General features: G+C 52.6%; 2 protein-coding genes across 2 annotated transcripts in view; one reads left to right on the forward strand and one right to left on the reverse strand.

The window, feature by feature from the left end:
• HAUS6 (HAUS augmin like complex subunit 6) overlaps nt 1-18,359 on the forward strand; it is a 356,865-nt gene that overhangs the window by 156,124 nt on the left and 182,382 nt on the right. Inside the window, exon 14 of the mRNA XM_069239436.1 lies at nt 1,243-1,345. Coding sequence (XP_069095537.1) covers nt 1,243-1,345 — 103 coding nt within the window. The remainder of the gene's footprint in view (nt 1-1,242; nt 1,346-18,359) is intronic.
• LOC138253009 (trichohyalin-like) overlaps nt 11,796-18,359 on the reverse strand; it is a gene marked incomplete at its 3' end in the record, with an annotated part of 8,529 nt that continues 1,965 nt past the window's right edge. The window contains exons 3-7 of the mRNA XM_069205781.1: nt 16,214-17,205; nt 15,467-16,115; nt 14,190-14,966; nt 12,166-12,498; nt 11,796-11,996 (exon numbers count right to left, since the gene is read on the reverse strand). Coding sequence (XP_069061882.1) covers nt 11,796-11,996; nt 12,166-12,498; nt 14,190-14,966; nt 15,467-16,115; nt 16,214-17,205 — 2,952 coding nt within the window. The remainder of the gene's footprint in view (nt 11,997-12,165; nt 12,499-14,189; nt 14,967-15,466; nt 16,116-16,213; nt 17,206-18,359) is intronic.

An 18,359-nucleotide genomic window follows, 5' to 3' on the forward strand; every position in this document is an offset into this window, starting at 1 on the left:
TGCACGACTCTCACGCGTTTGGAAGCACAGCAGCTTAAAGGATGAGTAGACTTTGGTGCAAATTGGCAGGAACAGCAGCCAGGCTGTAAAGGCTGAGGCCAGGTCAGATGCTTCTTCCTCAGGCTTTTTGTTTGTCGCTTTTGAGTGTCCTTCATAGGTCAGCAGTATTCTGATTTCCAGGTGGCAGGGGCTCCCCTAAATGCTGAGTTTCTAAGATAGGGGAGTAGCCAATGGGTAACTTTACACCTGGGCCCATTACTCTCACACACACATCTATGCATACGTTGCTTAACTCACTGAGCTGTCTTAATGATGTGAATGCTATATAAAGATAAAATGTATATTTTAAAAAGTTACGGGTTTAGAGCTGTTTTACCATTGTATTACTTTAGACTGTTGCTGATTGCACTAGATGAAAAGACCAGTACGGCTGAAATACATTGTCCTGTCAGACAGTGGTTAATGACTAAAGCCATTTCAGGCCTGCAGTGGCACTAGTTGGTTAATGAAAACTGTGTACAGGCCAGCCAGCTTATGCTTCGGAAGTTGTGCTGAATTAGTTGTTGAATATTTGTAAATGGTAGCTGGTTCAACCAGAGTTGATTGTTGCACCAAAATTGTATCAGTGAACAATCGGATAACGCTTAGAGGAGTTTCACTGGTACCTTTGATTCTGACTTGATTGAATGACAGCAATTGTTTTGCTTTGTCATATCGTTATACAGACAAGTACACAAATGGCTAGATGCAATAAATATAATGAAACGTGACATGTTTAAGAAATTTTAGATGTTTCACATTGTCTTGATGTACCTTGTTTTAGTGGCATTTGTAGGCACTGTTTTTACATTTCATTTTCTTCAAAAAAGAAATGTTGCCGTATTTCAGTAACTAGGGTATAGAAATCTGAAAGCACTAGGTAAAATTAAAGTCTCCATTATATGAAGCACGATAATGTTGACTTTATTCCAGTTTATTAGCAGTTCTTCAAATTTAAATGAAAACTTGTAGCAAAGTAATGTAAAACCCTTTCTTTCTGAGATTAGCTTGGGGAAAGTTTGGAATACGTTTTACTGAAGTTCCTTCTTACAAAGGAGCTCTATTCATGGATACTTCATTTGTTAAACAGATTTGTAGTTGGATCACAGGGTTCATAAAATTTGACTAGGATACAAATTAACCATAGGATAGTCATTTTAAGGAGATTTTTTTCCCTGCTAACAGTTGTCTCTTTTCTCATAGGAGCTTGGCTTTGAAACCTCTGTTGCACATTTATTATTAGAACCAGCTGAAAAAGATGCCCTGAAAAGTAGTGTCTTTTGCCAGTATCCACCATCATTTTCAGGTAAGCCATACGTTTGAATATTTACATACAAAGTATTTTCATTTTGATTCACGGCCGGAGTGTGTCTTTCCCGTATTCAGGTAGGTAGGTCCCTTCCCACCAATGATTTGCTCTTGGTGTGCCATATTCGTATCTTGCTGAAACTCTGTCTGATTTGGGTAGGAAAAAACGTATGGGTGGATTCATTAAATTAATGAGTGTACTTGTAGTTAGGTGGGCCTGCAATCTAGTCCACCATATATAAAAATATATATATATATATATTTTTTTTTTACACCCACTGTGCAACCTGACACAAACCAGCCATATGCATATCAACATTGGTCCTGCTCCAGAAGTAAAATTAGCCATAAATGTCAGAAGGGGTCCTATGTCAACAAGAACAGACACCACAGAACAATCGGTAAGGAATAACTTGGTTCTTGTGGCAAAGTTTGGTACAAGACAATCGTCTGGGCATACCCATCACTTAAGGGACTGGAAAATTAAAATTTTAATTATTCTCAGCTGCTGGTAAATACTTGTGACTGCATGGGTCCTGTGCTCATTATTTCGCAGGACTCGCGCTATTACCTTCTCTGAGGCCTAAATGGGGCAAAACTGATCTGGTGATTCTTCTGTACCTGTCTGGTCACAGGGATCGGCTCTAAAGAAGCAACATCAAATGAATGACTTCTTTTTTTGTCATGGTCAGTAGTGTAACAATGGATTAAACCCGGATCTGTGACTGGGAGTTAGTGTTTGAAAAGTTTTAATACTCCATCCCTCATTTTATTTTGGTTTTGCTATGTGTGCCCTAAGTGGCAAGGGTATGCCCAGACATGGCTCCCTGGCCCACTGCACCACTGGATTCAAGCTAACCTGGCTGAGAGGGGTGATACCTCGAAACCGGTCCCAGGATCCTTGTTTGCTGTCCAGGGAGACCTAGCTTGGCAGTTCGGTCTGGATTCTTCCCTTGGGGAGAAGGGTGAAGACTGATTAGCATATGGCTGGGTCCAAACTTGGATGACGTGGCGAGCAGAATAATGATGGATTAAACCCAGGTCTGTGACTGGGGGTGAGAGTTTTGAAAAGCTTCAACACTCAATCCATTTAATTTTATTTTGGTTTTGCCATTTTAATTTCATTTTATTTTGGTTTTGCTTTGGTCAGCGTGAAAACCAGGAGGAGTGCGTCTTTAGCTCTGCTGTTTTTTTTTTATTTTTTAAACACTTTATGATTTTTTTGACAGCTGTTTGTCTACCAGTTCTTTTTTGTTTTTTTAACCAATAGAAAAAATGTAACAGTTGACTTGTATTGGGCTGTCTGTTGTATTTCCTTCTTCACTATCTGGACATGAAATCATTCAAATATTAATCTCAACGTGATGGCAAGTATTCTGGTGAGGAAGGTTTGTGATCCACCTGCCTCGTGGCAATAAAATATCTTTTGAAAATGAAACCCAGCACAATCGAGAAGAGACAGGTGACACTTTTCTCTACTCCGTATTCAAAGTTCACTGCCACTGAAAAAACATAGGGTAGTTGTAGGAAGGAGGCTCTTTATATTGTGAATCAAAATGAAGTGGACAATGCAAAGAGACCAGGCAAACCCGAGAGGTATCGCCGAGGCACAAGTGACATCCCAAATGTTCTCTTATTGGTAGTGTGGTTAAGCAGAGGCATATCAGAGAGTAGTGCTAAGCATGTAAGGCACGCACTCGTACAGTGAGATTCCAACTCAAAGAATTCCAGTTTATAAAAATAACACCTTCTTTTATACTGACTTTGATACTAAGATAACCAGAATCAGGTTAGTACTTTTCAGGTTATGAATTTTTAATTTGCAGGTGTTGACTGCATTTTTCAGATGCTGTAATGTTAGCCTATGGAGGAAGAACAAACACTGCATACAGGAATAGTACAGCGACTTATGAGACCAATCTCCTGGACACAGGGTAGGGTAAGTGTGGGGCATGGTCCAATGCCACACCAACAGCGGCGGGGTGCAGTTCAGCGTTGTGTCCCGTGTAAGTCTATGGTGATCGATTCGGTCACAAAGTTGCTGCAGGGGTGGTCCTATTTTACTTGGTCTGGGGCGCAGAGGTGTTTTGGGTCGTCGGGTTTACCGTTACTAGGGGCACTCGCAGTGAAGGGGGCCCATAGAAACAGGCTGCAGGCGTGGACTGGGGGTCCAGTCTGGCCAAAGCAACAGGTGGTCTTGGATCTCACAAGCCTGGTCCTCTTCCCCTTTTCTGGGGTATCTGGCTGCAGGAGTGCAGAGGTGCAGTGAACCATGAGGTCTCCATCACAGGAGTCCATTGCGGTGAAGGGGGTTCTGAAGAATCAGGCAGCAGATGCCATTGGGAAGACCACAGAGGGCAAGCTCGGGTGGGCTTATTCTCTGGAGGTCTTGGGAACCACATTGGCACCTTTGGCCCCCTTCAGCTCAGGATAGGCGTCTCGGCTGCAGTGGTGCTGTCCAGGGTAGGTTTTTAGTGGTCCTGGTCCTCGCAGTTCTTTCGTGGTGTGATGCAGAGAAGCCCCCTAAATACTCACTTTAGTGGGCGGTACAAATTACACAAGTAGTGTTGAAATATATTAACAAAATGGCCCTAGGCCTCTTCTATTTAAGACTATCAGTCATTTTTAAGAAAAGGATGAAACTTGAGCATCCACCAATCAGACGACACCACCCTCTAGAATACTCCTGAGAGAAGCTCCAGCACCTCAGATTTTCTACCGCACGTCGTGCTAGGGAGTCTCCTCAGAGCTCTGCTCGTGAGTCACACCTTTTGGATTAGCTTGAACATATTTTTCTCTGCGAAAAACATCTTTGAACTGATTGGTATAACACCTCCAACATGTCTGACAAAGAGAAGAAGGGTTTATTCAGAAATTGCAAAACTTGTGGTAAGAAGAGACTACATTCTGAAGACCCTCATCAGGATTGTATATACTGCTTCTATCCAGACCACTCAGCCTGGGTTTGTTGTACCTTTTCCTCTAAGAGTCTTAAGGATAGAGAAGGCAGATTATTGATTTGGCTGCAAAAACTGAAATACAGAGAGAATCCAGTCTCTGACTCTGATAGTGATGACTCTTCAATATCTAAAAAGTCATCAAAAGGCGAGATCAGACACAAGATCTCCTGTCCCAACAATCAAGAAAAGCCCACAAAAAGACTGCCTCAGGGTCTTGCAAGGACCGCAGCCCATCTACTTCACCTCAAAAATCTTCCAGGAAAGGGGAGAGAGGTCATGACAGCAGTTCTGAGAGGCATAAAAAGTCATCCTCTGTACCTCCATCTGTGCCTTTCAAAAGGCCTTCATCTACGTCTACAAAAAAGGTACAGTCGACGACGGACTCATCGTTGACTAGACCGTTGGTGAGTGCTTTTTCACCGCCAACGACTACTTATACCCTTCCACCGTCGACGACAGTTCTAACGACATTTTCGATGAGTGCCCCACCGTCAACGAGAGTGGCATCGATGACCTCATCGTCGATGAACGTTCAAACCTCAACATAGTTGACGGCGTTTGTGACTATAGGCTTTACCATCGTCAACGGCCTCGTCGACGATAGACTCTTCGGTAAGGCTGTCATCGATCAAAATGTCCATGCGTTCGTCATCGACGACTCCACCCTCGACGAAGACTGTCTGCGCCGTCGACGAGGGAAAAACATCATAAAACACATGAAAGACTTACTCCAAAGCACACCTCACCTAGTAAGGTGACCTCTCTCATACCAGTGCACTTGTTAGAGGGAGATGAAGACTCTGACGACGAGGGACCTTTTGGGACAGACCATAGCCCATCTCAATTAAACGTCAAATATCAGGACGAAGACTAATTTGATGAAACCTATGACCCTCAATTCTATGGAGGAGACAAACAATATCAAGAAGGGGTGTACATTCCAACCTCTTTACTATCTGACCTCCAAGCAATGCTGGCTGATTACAGCAGGCGTTTTCCTCCTCAAGTGGAGCAACCTCCTCCATCGCCCGTCTCCGGGGTTACCACTCCACATCCGAGACCGGCTTCTTTACCTCTGACAAATGTGGCTACGCCGGATATAACTTTACCTCGGGACACTTACATGTCGGAAGGTGATCACGAAGGAGAGCTCCTTGACACTCATTCTGAGTGGGATGAAAACCTTATTCCGGCTCCTCCTTCTCCTTCCCAGTCAAAGGTGGAGTCCCCTCCAGACGACATCAGAGGATTTCATAATCTCCTGGAAAGAGCAGCTAAGCGTTTCTCGCTTTGCCAATGCCGTCAAAACAGACAGATTGTTTTCTTTGATTTTCAAAAGCCGTTTCAAAAATCTGTGCGCTCTATTCCGCTGGTCAGCTACTTATGGGACGAAGGCCTAAAAGTGATGCACAATCCTGCTACTGTCACAGCAGTGCTGCCTCGTTTGGACAAAAAATACAAGGCACCAGACGATGCCCCTGCATGTCTATTTGGTCATCCTCATCCGGACTCAGTGGTGGCTCAGGCGGCACAGAGGAAGTCCAAGAATCCGTCTGCTCTAATTTCTGCACCTCCAGACAAAGAAGGTAAACGGCTAGACAACATTGGGAAGAGGTTTTCCTCGATGGCTAGCCTAGTGATAAGAGCTGCTAACTCACTAGCGGTGTTAGCCAGGTTCGACAGACAGCTATTGGCAGACATCGCCCCACATATTGACCGGAGGACGGAAGATCAGAGGCAAAGAAGATGTTGCAAGAAGGTCAGCGCACGTCAATGGAACTCATAGACTGTGCAATGGACATAGCCACAACAGCATTTTGACAGCTCGCAGGTGCGGCTGTACTTAGGAGACAAGATTGGCTAAAGGCCACATCATTCCGGCCTGAGGTACAGAATAAGATTTTAGACCTACCTTTCAATGGCCAGGCTTTATTTGGTAAACATATTGACAAGGCTTTACAATCTATCACTGATACGGCAAGATCATTAGGGACTCTCCAGTTTTGAAAGCCTTCCTTTCGAGCTAGAGGACGTGGACAGCCTTCATATAGAGGAGGATATCAGCAGTATAGATATTCAACCTATCCTTCCTCATCTCAACAGTTCTGTCAATATTAGCCACAAAGGCAACCACCGCAAGCAGCTTATGGTAGATCTGGCAATAGGGGACGCTCAAATCGCCCTGCTAAAGACTCGGCTCGTAGAGCCTGATACATCTGAGGCGCCGGCTACACCCAACTCTCTTCCTCTGGTTCTAGGCAGAAGGATATCCCTGTTCCTCAAGCAATGGCAAGTCATCACATCAGACAAGTGGGTCCTCCAATTAGTGAAACAGGGCCACACTTTGGAGTTTATCCAACTGCCTCCCTCCAATCCTCCTCGCAGGACTCCTTCAAGGTTCCCAGAACAACTCAAGAGGGAGCTCAACAAGATGCTCCTCAAAGGAGCTTTAGAGAAGGTACCTCGGTCACAGCGAGGAAGAGGGTTTTATTCCAGGTTCTTTCTCATTCGCAAGAAGTGGAAAGATTGGAGGCCAATCCTCGACCTACGAGAACTAAACATCTACATAAAAAAAGCAGTTGTTCCACATGATAAGCCTGCAGGATGTCCTCCTGCGTCTGAACCAGGGAGATTTCATTTCTACACTAGACCTAAAAGATGCATATTTCCACATTCCCATCCATCCTACCCACAGACAATACCTGAGATTCCTTGTAGCTGGAAGCCATTTTCAATTTAGTGTCCTCCCTTTTGGCCTAAAATCAGCTCCCAGGATATTCACCACATGCCTAGCACCAATCGCAGCCTTCCTCAGGAGGAGGAAACACCAAATATTTCCATATCTCGACGATTGCCTGATAAAAGCAAGCACCTACGCAGGAGCGCGCAGATCAATAAGGTGTGTTTCCTTGCTAAGCAGTTTAGGCCTCACCATAAACTGGGAGAAGTCTAAACCTCTGCCAGCACGCAGTATCACCTTTTTAGGGGCAAACCTGGACACAAAATCCACCAGGGCGTGTCCCACAGTAGAGAGGCAACAAAAGTTACTGACACTAGCAAAGTCAATACAGGGAAGAAGCTGCGTTTCTGTTCGCCTGTTCAAATCCCTGTTGGGCATGATGTGATCATGCAAACCTCTGGTTCCTCTCTGCAGACTAAAAATGCGACTGCTACAGGAGCAACTCAACCGTCAATTGCTCCAGGTTTCGGGAAGCTTCGAAGATCGAATAAACGTAACCCCAGCAATAGCCAAAGCCCTGACATGGTGGTCTCAAAAGCATCATCTGTCCACGTCCTTTCCTTTTTACATCGTCCAGCTCTGTGGACCATCACTACGGACGCATCTCTGGAGGGCTGGGTAGCCGTGTTGCGGGATCTTCAAGTAAGTGGCAAGTGGCCACTAGAGTTGAGTGATGCACATTAATCTGCTAGAGCTCAGAGCAGATTATCTCCCTTTGCAGGCTTTTCTCCCAAAAATAGCAGGATGAGATGTAGTAATAAGAACAGACAACACCACTACGATGTATTACCTCAACAGACAAGGAGGCACGAGATCTCTCACCCTCTCCAAGGAAGCCCAAAGAATTTGGAAATGGGCCTGGCAGCAAGGCATCACACTCGCAGCTGTGCATTTGCCGTGGATAGAGAACAAGATGGGCGGACTCGCTCAGCAGGCAAAGATCGAGCTGCCACGAGTGGGAGCTGGACCATTCCACAGTAGACCACATCTTTTCCCTGTGGGGAACGCCAACAATAGACCTGTTTACCAACAAGTGGAACGCCAAATGCCAGTACTTCGCAAGCTGGCATCACCAAAAGGGATCTTGGGGGAATGCGTTTTCCATAGTTTGGTCAGATATCTTTGCTTACGCCTTTCCTCCAATTCCATTGATCCCAAGAGTCCTCACGAAGATGAAGGCAGAGCCGTGCATCCTGATATTGATAGCTCCGTACTGGCCTCGCCAACACTGGTTTGCATAACTGCTTCTTCTATCAATGAAGCCTCACATTCCACTGAAACCGTCTCCACTATTACTAACTATGAACAAAGGACAAGTATCGCACCCGGATCCTCAGTCGATGCGATTGGGCAAAGGGAGTTTGCACATCTGAATATCCCACAGGAATGTAGGGACATTTTGTCCAGAGCTAGAGCAGATAGCACTAATAAGGTTTACTCTTGCAAATGGAAACAATTTTGTTTCTGGTGTCATCAGTGGCAAATTGATCCACTATCCTCACCGCTGGAGCAAATATTGCCGTATTTATTGAACTTAGCGCAAGCTGGCCTTGCACATTCCTCTAAAAAGGTACATCTGGCGGCAATAGCATCATACAGGCTCTCGGACTCTTCACCCTCGCTGCATTCCTCTCGTTCAAACGGTTTTTGAAAGGACTTTTCAGGGTCTTTCCTCCATTCAGCCTCATCCTCCCTCGTGGAATATTGTTTTAGCACAGTTGATGAAGCATCCGTTTGAACCGATTCATCAAGCCTCTTTGAAATTTCTTTCTTGGAAGGTTGCTTTACTGGTCGTGTCAATGACCTCCTGGACCAGCATCAGCGACGATGAGACCCGCAAGACCATGAACTCCATCCACTCTGGATCACCATCAGACCCCTGCCCTCACCACATATTTAACAAAGCAGACACAGCCATCACTCCACACCTACGGAGAGTCATCAACATCTCCTTCGAGACTGCAAAATTCTCGGAAAGCTGTAAACATGCCGAAATCAACGCCCTTCTCAAGAAACCAAAAGCTGATCCCACGGACCTAAAGAAGAAGAAGAAAAAGAAAAAAAATTCCCTCCCATCTCCCTTTCCCGGCAAAAGTCATCAAGCAAATCGTCAACACCCAGCTCACTCGGTACCTTGAAGACAACATCCTCGACCCCCTCCCAGTCCGGCTTCAGGCGTAACCACAGCACCGAAACTGCCCTCCTTGCAGCCACAGACATCAGGAGCCACCTCGACAACGGAGAAACATCAGCCCTAATCCTCCTAGATCTCTCGGCCGCCTTTGACACTGTCTGTCACCACACCCTGAAAGTCCGCCTCCGCGAAGCAGGAAACCAAGACCAGGCCCTTGAATGGACAGCATCCTTCCTCGCCGGCAGAACCCAAAGAGTCCGCCTCCCCCGTACCAATCCAAGGACTTCAACATCATTTGCGGCGTACCCCAGGGCTCATCCCTCAGCCCGACACTGTTCAATATCTACATGGCCCCCCTTGCACAGGTGGCCCTTCAGCACAATCTCCTACGCCGACGACACCCAACTCATCCTCTCCATCACCAACGACCCTCGCACCGCCAAAACCATCCTTCACGAGGGACTGAAAGCCATCGCCGACTGGATGAGATAGCAGGCAAAAACTGAACTCAGACAAAACAGAGGTCCTCATCCTTGGGCCCACCCCCTCTGACTGGGATGACTTGTGGTGGCTGACATCGCTGGGTCCCCCACCGACACCCACAGACAGCGCACGAAACCTCGGCTTCACCCTCGACTCATCCCTCTCCATGTCAAAACAGGTCAACGCCGTCTCCACCACCTGCTACAACACCCTCTGCATGTTCCGCAGAGTCTACAAATGGATCCCAACACACTCAAGAAAAACAGTATCCCAGCCCCTCGTCAGCAGCAGACTCTACTACGGCAACGTCCTCTACGCCGGCATCCCATCAAAACACCTACAACGCATCCAGAACGCCTCCGCCCAACTTATCCCCAGCATCCCTCGCCACAGCCATATCACCCCCCACTTCAGAGACCTCCCGTGGCTCCCTGTCGAAAAGAGGATCACCTTCAAACTCCTCACCCATGCACACAAGGCACTCCACAACACTGGACCAACATACCTGAACAGCAGACTCAGCTTCTACACCCCTACCTGGCAACTCCGCTCCGCCAACCTCACTCTCGCCACCATCCGACGCAAATCTTCCGGCGGCAGATCCTTCTCATACCTCGCCGCCAAGACCTGGAACACCCTCCCGGCTGACCTAAGACAGACCCAGGACCTGCTCTCCTTCAGAAGACTCCTCAAGACCTGGCTCTGCGAGTAGTAGTAGCACCCCCCACCCCCTCTCAAAAACAGCGCCTTGAAACTCTCACGGGTACGTAGCGCGCTTTACAAATAAATTGATTGATAGTGAGGTACAGGTCCTCTCCATACAAGAGCCGTTCTTACAGATTAAAAAAGACAGACTACTGCTGCGCACAAACCTGCATTTCATCCCGAAGGTCCCTTTGGACTTCCACATCAACAAACCCTTAGTTTTCAAAACCTTTTTTCCACATCCTCCTACTCCTGCGGAAAGAGCATTACACTCCTTAGACGTTAAGAAATGTTTTAAATTCTACTTGGACAGAACTAAGTCCTTTTGCCGCTCTAATCAATTATTTGTAGCTTACAGTGCATCCAGACGAGACCAACCACTCTCCAAGCAGAGTATATCCAGATGGATCGCCTCAGCCATTCAATTCTGTCATCAAGCAGTGGGTAAACCTCTGCATTCATCAGTACGCGCTCATTCTATGCAGGCAGTTTCTTCCTCAGCAGCGCTGTTTGCGGGGGGGTTTCCCTGCAAGACATTTGCAGAGCAGCAACATGGAAGAGCTGCCATACATTTACAAGACATTACTGCTTGGAATCACCATCTGAAGGAGAGGTAGCAGTGGGCCAAGCAGTCCTCAGGAACCTCTTCAGGTGAAGGTGAGCTATCTCTTTCATCCCTCCATCCTAGATCAGGTCTGCACATTGTTTATGTCTCTTATGTTCGGCTACAGATTCAAGGCTTTTCATGTTTTAAAAAAAAAAGAAAAAAAAAAAAGTAAATAGAGAAAAGTGAAGTAAAGATGGGGATTGACATACGGTATTTTGTTTGAAGTATACACACACACACACACACACACACACTTTTTATACATGCAGGTGTTTTGTGACATACATGGGTACAATGTGCATAAGTACTGCTCACTACTCTGATTCAAGCATGTGAATCTATGAAAGTTCCAATACTGGAGTAAGAAACTTAGTTCCTTACCTGTAACTGTAGTTCTCCAGTGTTGGACTCTTTCATAGATTCACATGCGACCCACCCGCCTTCCCGGAGAAGCCTCTCTCTCTCTCTCTGTCCCCCCCTCTCTCTCTGTCCCCCTCTCTCTCTGTCCCCCCTCTCTCTCTGTCCCCCCTCTCTCTCGGTCTGCCTCTCTCTCTCGGTCTGCCTCTCTCTCTCTCTCTCGGTCTCTCTCTCGGTCTGCCTCTCTCTCTCTCTCGGTCTGTCTCTCGGTCTGCCTCTCTCTCTCTCTCTCGGTCTGCCTCTCTCTCTCTCGGTCTACCTCTCTCTCTCTCGGTCTGCCTCTCTCTCTCTCTCGGTCTGCCTCTCTCTCTCTCTCGGTCTGCCTCTCTCTCTCTCGGTCTGTCTCTCTCTCGGTCTGCCTCTCTCTCTCTCTCTCTCGGTCTGCCTCTCTCTCTCTCTCTCTCTCGGTCTGCCTCTCTCTCTCTCTCTCTCTCTCTCGGTCTGCCTCTCTCTCTCTCTCTCTCGGTCTGCCTCTCTCTCTCTCTCTCTCGGTCTGCCTCTCTCTCGCTCGGTCTGCCTCTCTCTCTCTCGCTCGGTCTGCCTCTCTCTCTCTCGCTCGGTCTGCCTCTCTCTCTCTCGCTCGGTCTGCCTCTCTCTCTCTCGCTCGGTCTGCCTCTCTCTCTCTCGCTCGGTCTGCCTCTCTCTCTCTCGCTCGGTCTGCCTCTCTCTCTCTCGCTCGGTCTGCCTCTCTCTCTCTCGCTCGGTCTGCCTCTCTCTCTCTCGCTCGGTCTGCCTCTCTCTCTCTCGCTCGGTCTGCCTCTCTCTCTCTCGCTCGCTCGGCCTCTCTCTCTCTCGCTCGCTCGGCCTCTCTCTCTCTCGCTCGCTCGGCCTCTCTCTCTCTCGCTCGCTCGGCCTCTCTCTCTCTCGCTCGGTCGGCCTCTCTCTCTCTCGCTCGCTCGGCCTCTCTCTCTCTCGCTCGCTCGGCCTCTCTCTCTCTCGCTCGGTCGGCCTCTCTCTCTCTCGCTCGCTCGGCCTCTCTCTCTCTCGCTCGCTCGGCCTCTCTCTCTCTCGCTCGCTCGGCCTCTCTCTCTCTCGCTCGCTCGGCCTCTCTCTCTCTCGCTCGCTCGGCCTCTCTCTCTCTCGCTCGCTCGGCCTCTCTCTCTCTCGCTCGCTCGGCCTCTCTCTCTCTCGCTCGCTCGGCCTCTCTCTCTCTCGCTCGCTCGGCCTCTCTCTCTCTCGCTCGGTCGGCCTCTCTCTCTCTCGCTCGGTCGGCCTCTCTCTCTCTCGCTCGGTCGGCCTCTCTCTCTCTCGCTCGGTCGGCCTCTCTCTCTCTCGCTCGGTCGGCCTCTCTCTCTCTCGCTCGGCCTCTCTCTCTCTCTCGCTCGGTCGGCCTCTCTCTCTCTCTCGGTCGGCCTCTCTCTCTCTCTCGGTCGGTCGGCCTCTCTCTCTCTCGGTCGGTCGGCCTCTCTCTCTCTCGGTCGGTCGGCCTCTCTCTCTCTCGCTCGCTCGGCCTCTCTCTCTCTCGCTCGCTCGGCCTCTCTCTCGCTCGCTCGGTCTCTCTCTCGCTCGCTCGCTCGCTCGGCCTCTCTCTCGCTCGCTCGGCCTCTCTCTCGCTCGCTCGCTCGGCCTCTCTCTCGCTCGCTCGGCCTCTCTCTCGCTCGCTCGGCCTCTCTCTCGCTCGCTCGGCCTCTCTCTCGCTCGCTCGGCCTCTCTCTCGCTCGCTCGGCCTCTCTCTCGCTCGCTCGGCCTCTCTCTCTCTCGCTCGGCCTCTCTCTCTCTCGCTCGCTCGGCCTCTCTCTCTCTCGCTCGCTCGGCCTCTCTCTCTCTCGCTCGCTCGGCCTCTCTCTCTCTCGCTCGCTCGGCCTCTCTCTCTCTCGCTCGCTCGGCCTCTCTCTCTCTCGCTCGCTCGGCCTCTCTCTCTCTCGCTCGCTCGGCCTCTCTCTCTCTCGCTCGCTCGGCCTCTCTCTCTCTCTCTCGCTCGGTCGGCCTCTCTCTCTCTCTCTCGCTCGGTCGGCCTCTCTCTCTCTCGCTCGGTCGGCCTCTCTCTCTCTCGCTCGGTCGGCCTCTCTCTCTCTCGCTCGGTCGGCCTCTCTCTCTCTCGCTCGGTCGGCCTCTCTCTCTCTCGCTCGGTCGGCCTCTCTCTCTCTCGCTCGGTCGGCCTCTCTCTCTCTCGCTCGGTCGGCCTCTCTCTCTCTCGCTCGGTCGGCCTCTCTCTCTCTCGCTCGGTCGGCCTCTCTCTCTCTCTCTCTCGCTCGGTCGGCCTCTCTCTCTCTCTCTCTCGCTCGGTCGGCCTCTCTCTCTCTCGCTCGGTCGGCCTCTCTCTCTCTCTCTCTCTCTCTCTCGGTCGGCCTCTCTCTCTCTCGCTCGGTCGGCCTCTCTCTCTCTCGCTCGGTCGGCCTCTCTCTCTCTCGCTCGGTCGGCCTCTCTCTCTCTCGCTCGGTCGGCCTCTCTCTCTCTCGCTCGGTCGGCCTCTCTCTCTCTCTCTCGCTCGGTCGGCCTCTCTCTCTCTCTCGCTCGGTCTGCCTCTCTCTCTCTCTCTCTCGCTCGGTCTGCCTCTCTCTCTCTCTCTCTCGCTCGGTCTGCCTCTCTCTCTCTCTCTCTCGCTCGGTCTGCCTCTCTCTCTCTCTCTCTCTCTCTCTCTCTCTCTCTCGGTCTGCCTCTCTCTCTCTCTCTCGGTCTGCCTCTCTCTCTCTCGCTCGGTCTGCCTCTCTCTCTCTCGCTCGGTCTGCCTCTCTCTCTCTCGCTCGGTCTGCCTCTCTCTCTCTCTCTCGCTCGGTCTGCCTCTCTCTCTCTCTCTCGCTCGGTCTGCCTCTCTCTCTCTCTCTCGCTCGGTCTGCCTCTCTCTCTCTCTCTCGCTCGGTCTGCCTCTCTCTCTCTCTCTCGCTCGGTCTGCCTCTCTCTCTCTCTCTCGCTCGGTCTGCCTCTCTGCCTCTCGCTCGGTCTGCCTCTCTGCCTCTCGCTCGGTCTGCCTCTCTGCCTCTCGCTCGGTCTGCCTCTCTGCCTCTCGCTCGGTCTGCCTCTCTGCCTCTCGCTCGGTCTGCCTCTCTGCCTCTCGCTCGGTCTGCCTCTCTGCCTCTCGCTCGGTCTGCCTCTCTGCCTCTCGCTCGGTCTGCCTCTCGCTCGGTCTGCCTCTCTGCCTCTCGCTCGGTCTGCCTCTCTGCCTCTCGCTCGGTCTGCCTCTCTGCCTCTCGCTCGGTCTGCCTCTCGCTCGGTCTGCCTCTCTGCCTCTCGCTCGGTCTGCCTCTCTGCCTCTCGCTCGGTCTGCCTCTCGCTCGGTCTGCCTCTCTGCCTCTCGCTCGGTCTGCCTCTCGCTCGGTCTGCCTCTCGCTCGGTCTGCCTCTCTGCCTCTCGCTCGGTCTGCCTCTCGCTCGGTCTGCCTCTCGCTCGGTCTGCCTCTCGCTCGGTCTGCCTCTCGCTCGGTCTGCCTCTCTGCCTCTCGCTCGGTCTGCCTCTCGCTCGGTCTGCCTCTCTGCCTCTCGCTCGGTCTGCCTCTCGCTCGGTCTGCCTCTCTGCCTCTCGCTCGGTCTGCCTCTCTGCCTCTCGCTCGGTCTGCCTCTCTGCCTCTCGCTCGGTCTGCCTCTCTGCCTCTCGCTCGGTCTGCCTCTCTGCCTCTCTCTCGGTCTGCCTCTCTGCCTCTCGCTCGGTCTGCCTCTCTGCCTCTCTCTCGGTCTGCCTCTCTCTCTCTCTCTCTCTCTCTCTCGGTCTGCCTCTCTCTCTCTCTCTCTCTCTCTCTCGGTCTGCCTCTCTCTCTCTCTCTCTCTCTCTCTCGGTCTGCCTCTCTCTCTCTCTCTCTCTCTCTCTCGGTCTGCCTCTCTCTCTCTCTCTCTCTCTCTCTCTCTCGGTCCTGCCTCTCTCTCTCTCTCTCTCTCTCGGTCTGCCTCTCTCTCTCTCTCTCTCTCTCGGTCTGCCTCTCTCTCTCTCTCTCTCTCTCTCGGCTCGTCGCCTCTCTCTCTCTCTCTCTCTCTCTCTCTCTCTCTCTCGGTCTGCCTCTCTCTCTCTCTCTCTCTCTCTCTCTCTCTCTCTCTCGGTCTGCCTCTCTCTCTCTCTCTCTCTCTCTCGGTCTGCCTCTCTCTCTCTCTCTCTCGGTCTGCCTCTCTCTCTCTCTCTCTCTCTCTCTCTCGGTCTGCCTCTCTCTCTCTCTCTCTCTCTCTCTCTCTCTCTCTCTCGGTCTGCCTCTCTCTCTCTCTCTCTCTCTCTCTCTCTCTCTCGGTCTGCCTCTCCTCTCTCTCTCTCTCTCTCTCTCGGTCTGCCTCTCTCTCTCTCTCTCTCTCTCTCTCTCTCTCTCTCTCGGTCTGCCTCTCTCTCTCTCTCTCTCTCTCTCTCTCTCTCTCTCGGTCTGCCTCTCTCTCTCTCTCTCTCTCTCTCTCTCTCTCTCTCTCTCGGTCTGCCTCTCTCTCTCTCTCTCTCTCTCTCTCTCTCTCTCTCGGTCTGCCTCTCTCTCTCTCTCTCTCTCTCTCTCTCTCTCTCTCTCGGTCTGCCTCTCTCTCTCTCTCTCTCTCTCTCTCTCTCTCTCTCGTCTGCCTCTCTCTCTCTCTCTCTCTCTCTCTCTCTCTCTCTCGGTCTGCCTCTCTCTCTCTCTCTCTCTCTCTCTCTCTCTCTCTCTCTCGGTCTGCCTCTCTCTCTCTCTCTCTCTCTCTCTCTCTCTCTCTCTCTCTCTCGGTCTGCCTCTCTCTCTCTCTCTCTCTCTCTCTCTCTCTCTCTCTCTCGGTCTGCCTCTCTCTCTCTCTCTCTCTCTGCTCTCTCTCTCTCTCTCGGTCTGCCTCTCTCTCTCTCTCTCTCTCTCTCTCTCTCTCGCTCTGGTCTGCCTCTCTTCTCTCTCTCTCTCTCTCTCTCTCTCTCTCGTGCTCTCGCTCGGTCTGCCTGCCTCTCGCTCGGTCTGCCTCTCTGCCTCTCGCTCGGTCTGCCTCTCTGCCTCTCGCTCGGTCTGCCTCTCTGCCTCTCGCTCGGTCTGCCTCTCTGCCTCGCTCGTCTGCCTCTCGCTCGGTCTGCCTCTCTGCCTCTCGCTCGGTCTGCCTCTCTGCTCTCGCTCGGTCTGCCTCTCTGCCTCTCGCTCGGTCTGCCTCTCTGCCTCTCGCTCGGTCTGCCTCTCTGCCTCTCGCTCGGTCTGCCTCTCTGCCTCTCGCTCGGTCTGCCTCTCTGCCTCTCGCTCGGTCTGCCGCTCTGCCTCTCGCTCGGTCTGCCGCTCTGCCTCTCGCTCGGTCTGCCGCTCTGCCTCTCGCTCGGTCTGCCGCTCTGCCTCTCGCTCGGTCTGCCGCTCTGCCTCTCGCTCGGTCTGCCGCTCTGCCTCTCGCTCGGTCTGCCGCTCTGCCTCTCGCTCGGTCTGCCGCTCTGCCTCTCGCTCGGTCTGCCGCTCTGCCTCTCGCTCGGTCTGCCGCTCTGCCTCTCGCTCGGTCTGCCGCTCTGCCTCTCGCTCGGTCTGCCGCTCTGCCTCTCGCTCGGTCTGCCGCTCTGCCTCTCGCTCGGTCTGCCGCTCTGCCTCTCGCTCGGTCTGCCGCTCTGCCTCTCGCTCGGTCTGCCGCTCTGCCTCTCGCTCGGTCTGCCGCTCTGCCTCTCGCTCGGTCTGCCGCTCTGCCTCTCGCTCGGTCTGCCGCTCTGCCTCTCGCTCGGTCTGCCGCTCTGCCTCTCGCTCGGTCTGCCGCTCTGCCTCTCGCTCGGTCTGCCGCTCTGCCTCTCGCTCGGTCTGCCGCTCTGCCTCTCGCTCGGTCTGCGCTCTGCCTCTCGCTCGGTCTGCCGCTCTGCCTCTCGCTCGGTCTGCCGCTCTGCCTCTCTCTCGGTCTGCCGCTCTGCCTGCTCTCTCGGTCTGCCCTCTGCCCTGCCTGCCTATCTCGGTCTGCCTCTCTGCCTGCCTATCTCGGTCTGCCTCTCTGCCTGCCTATCTCGGTCTGCCTCTCTGCCTGCCTATCTCGGTCTGCCTCTCTGCCTGCCTATCTCGGTCTGCCTCTCTGCCTGCCTATCTCGGTCTGCCTCTCTGCCTGCCTATCTCGGTCTGCCTCTCTGCCTGCCTATCTCGGTCTGCCTCGCTGCCTGCCTATCTCGGTCTGCCTCTCTGCCTGCCTATCTCGGTCTGCCTCGCTCGTCTCTCTGCCTGCCTATCTCGGTCTGCCTCTCTGCCTGCCTATCTCGGTCTGCCTCTCTGCCTGCCTATCTCGGTCTGCCTCTCTGCCTGCCTATCTCGGTCTGCCTCTCTGCCTGCCTATCTCGGTCTGCCTCTCTGCCTGCCTATCTCGGTCTGCCTCTCTGCCTGCCTATCTCGGTCTGCCTCTCTGCCTGCCTATCTCGGTCTGCCTCTCTGCCTGCCTATCTCGTCTGCCTCTCTGCCTGCCTATCTCGGTCTGCCTCTCTGCCTGCCTCTCTCGGTCTGCTATCTCGGTCTGTCTCTCTGCCTGCTCTCGGTCTGCCTATCTCGGTCTGTCTCTCTGCCTGCTCTCTCGGTCTGCCTATCTCGGTCTGTCTCTCTGCCTGCCTCTCTCGGTCCTGCCTATCTCGGCCTGCTCTCTCTGCCTCTCTCTGCTGCCTATCTCTGCTGCCTCTCTCTGCTGCCTCTCTCGGTCTGCCTCTCTCGGCTCTGCTCTCTCGTCGGTCTGCTCTCTCTCTCGGTCTGCCTATCTCGGTCTGTCTCTGCCTCTCTCGGTCTGCCTATCTCGGTCTGTCTCTCTGCCTCTCGGTCTGCCTATCTCGGTCTGTCTCTCTGCCTCTCTCGGTCTGCCTATCTCGGTCTGTCTCTCTGCCTCTCTCGGTCTGCCTATCTCGGTCTGTCCTCTCTCCGCTCTCTCGGTCTGCTCTCCTCTCGGTCTGCTCCTGCTCTCGGTCTGCCTATCTCGGTCTGTCTCCTCTGCCTGCCTCTCTCTGCCTGCCTCTCTCTGCCTGCCTCTCTCTGCCTGCCTCTCTCTGCCTGCCTCTCTCTGCCTGCCTCTCTCTGCCTGCCTCTCTCGGTCTGCCTATCTCCCTCTCTCGTCTGCCTATCTCGGTCTGTCTCTCGTCTGCTATCTCGGTCCTCTCTCGGTCTGCCTATCTCGGTCTGTCTCT

The sequence above is a fragment of the Pleurodeles waltl genome, chromosome 1_2, assembly GCF_031143425.1.
Source record: "Pleurodeles waltl isolate 20211129_DDA chromosome 1_2, aPleWal1.hap1.20221129, whole genome shotgun sequence".
NCBI classification, from domain to species: domain Eukaryota; kingdom Metazoa; phylum Chordata; class Amphibia; order Caudata; family Salamandridae; genus Pleurodeles; species Pleurodeles waltl.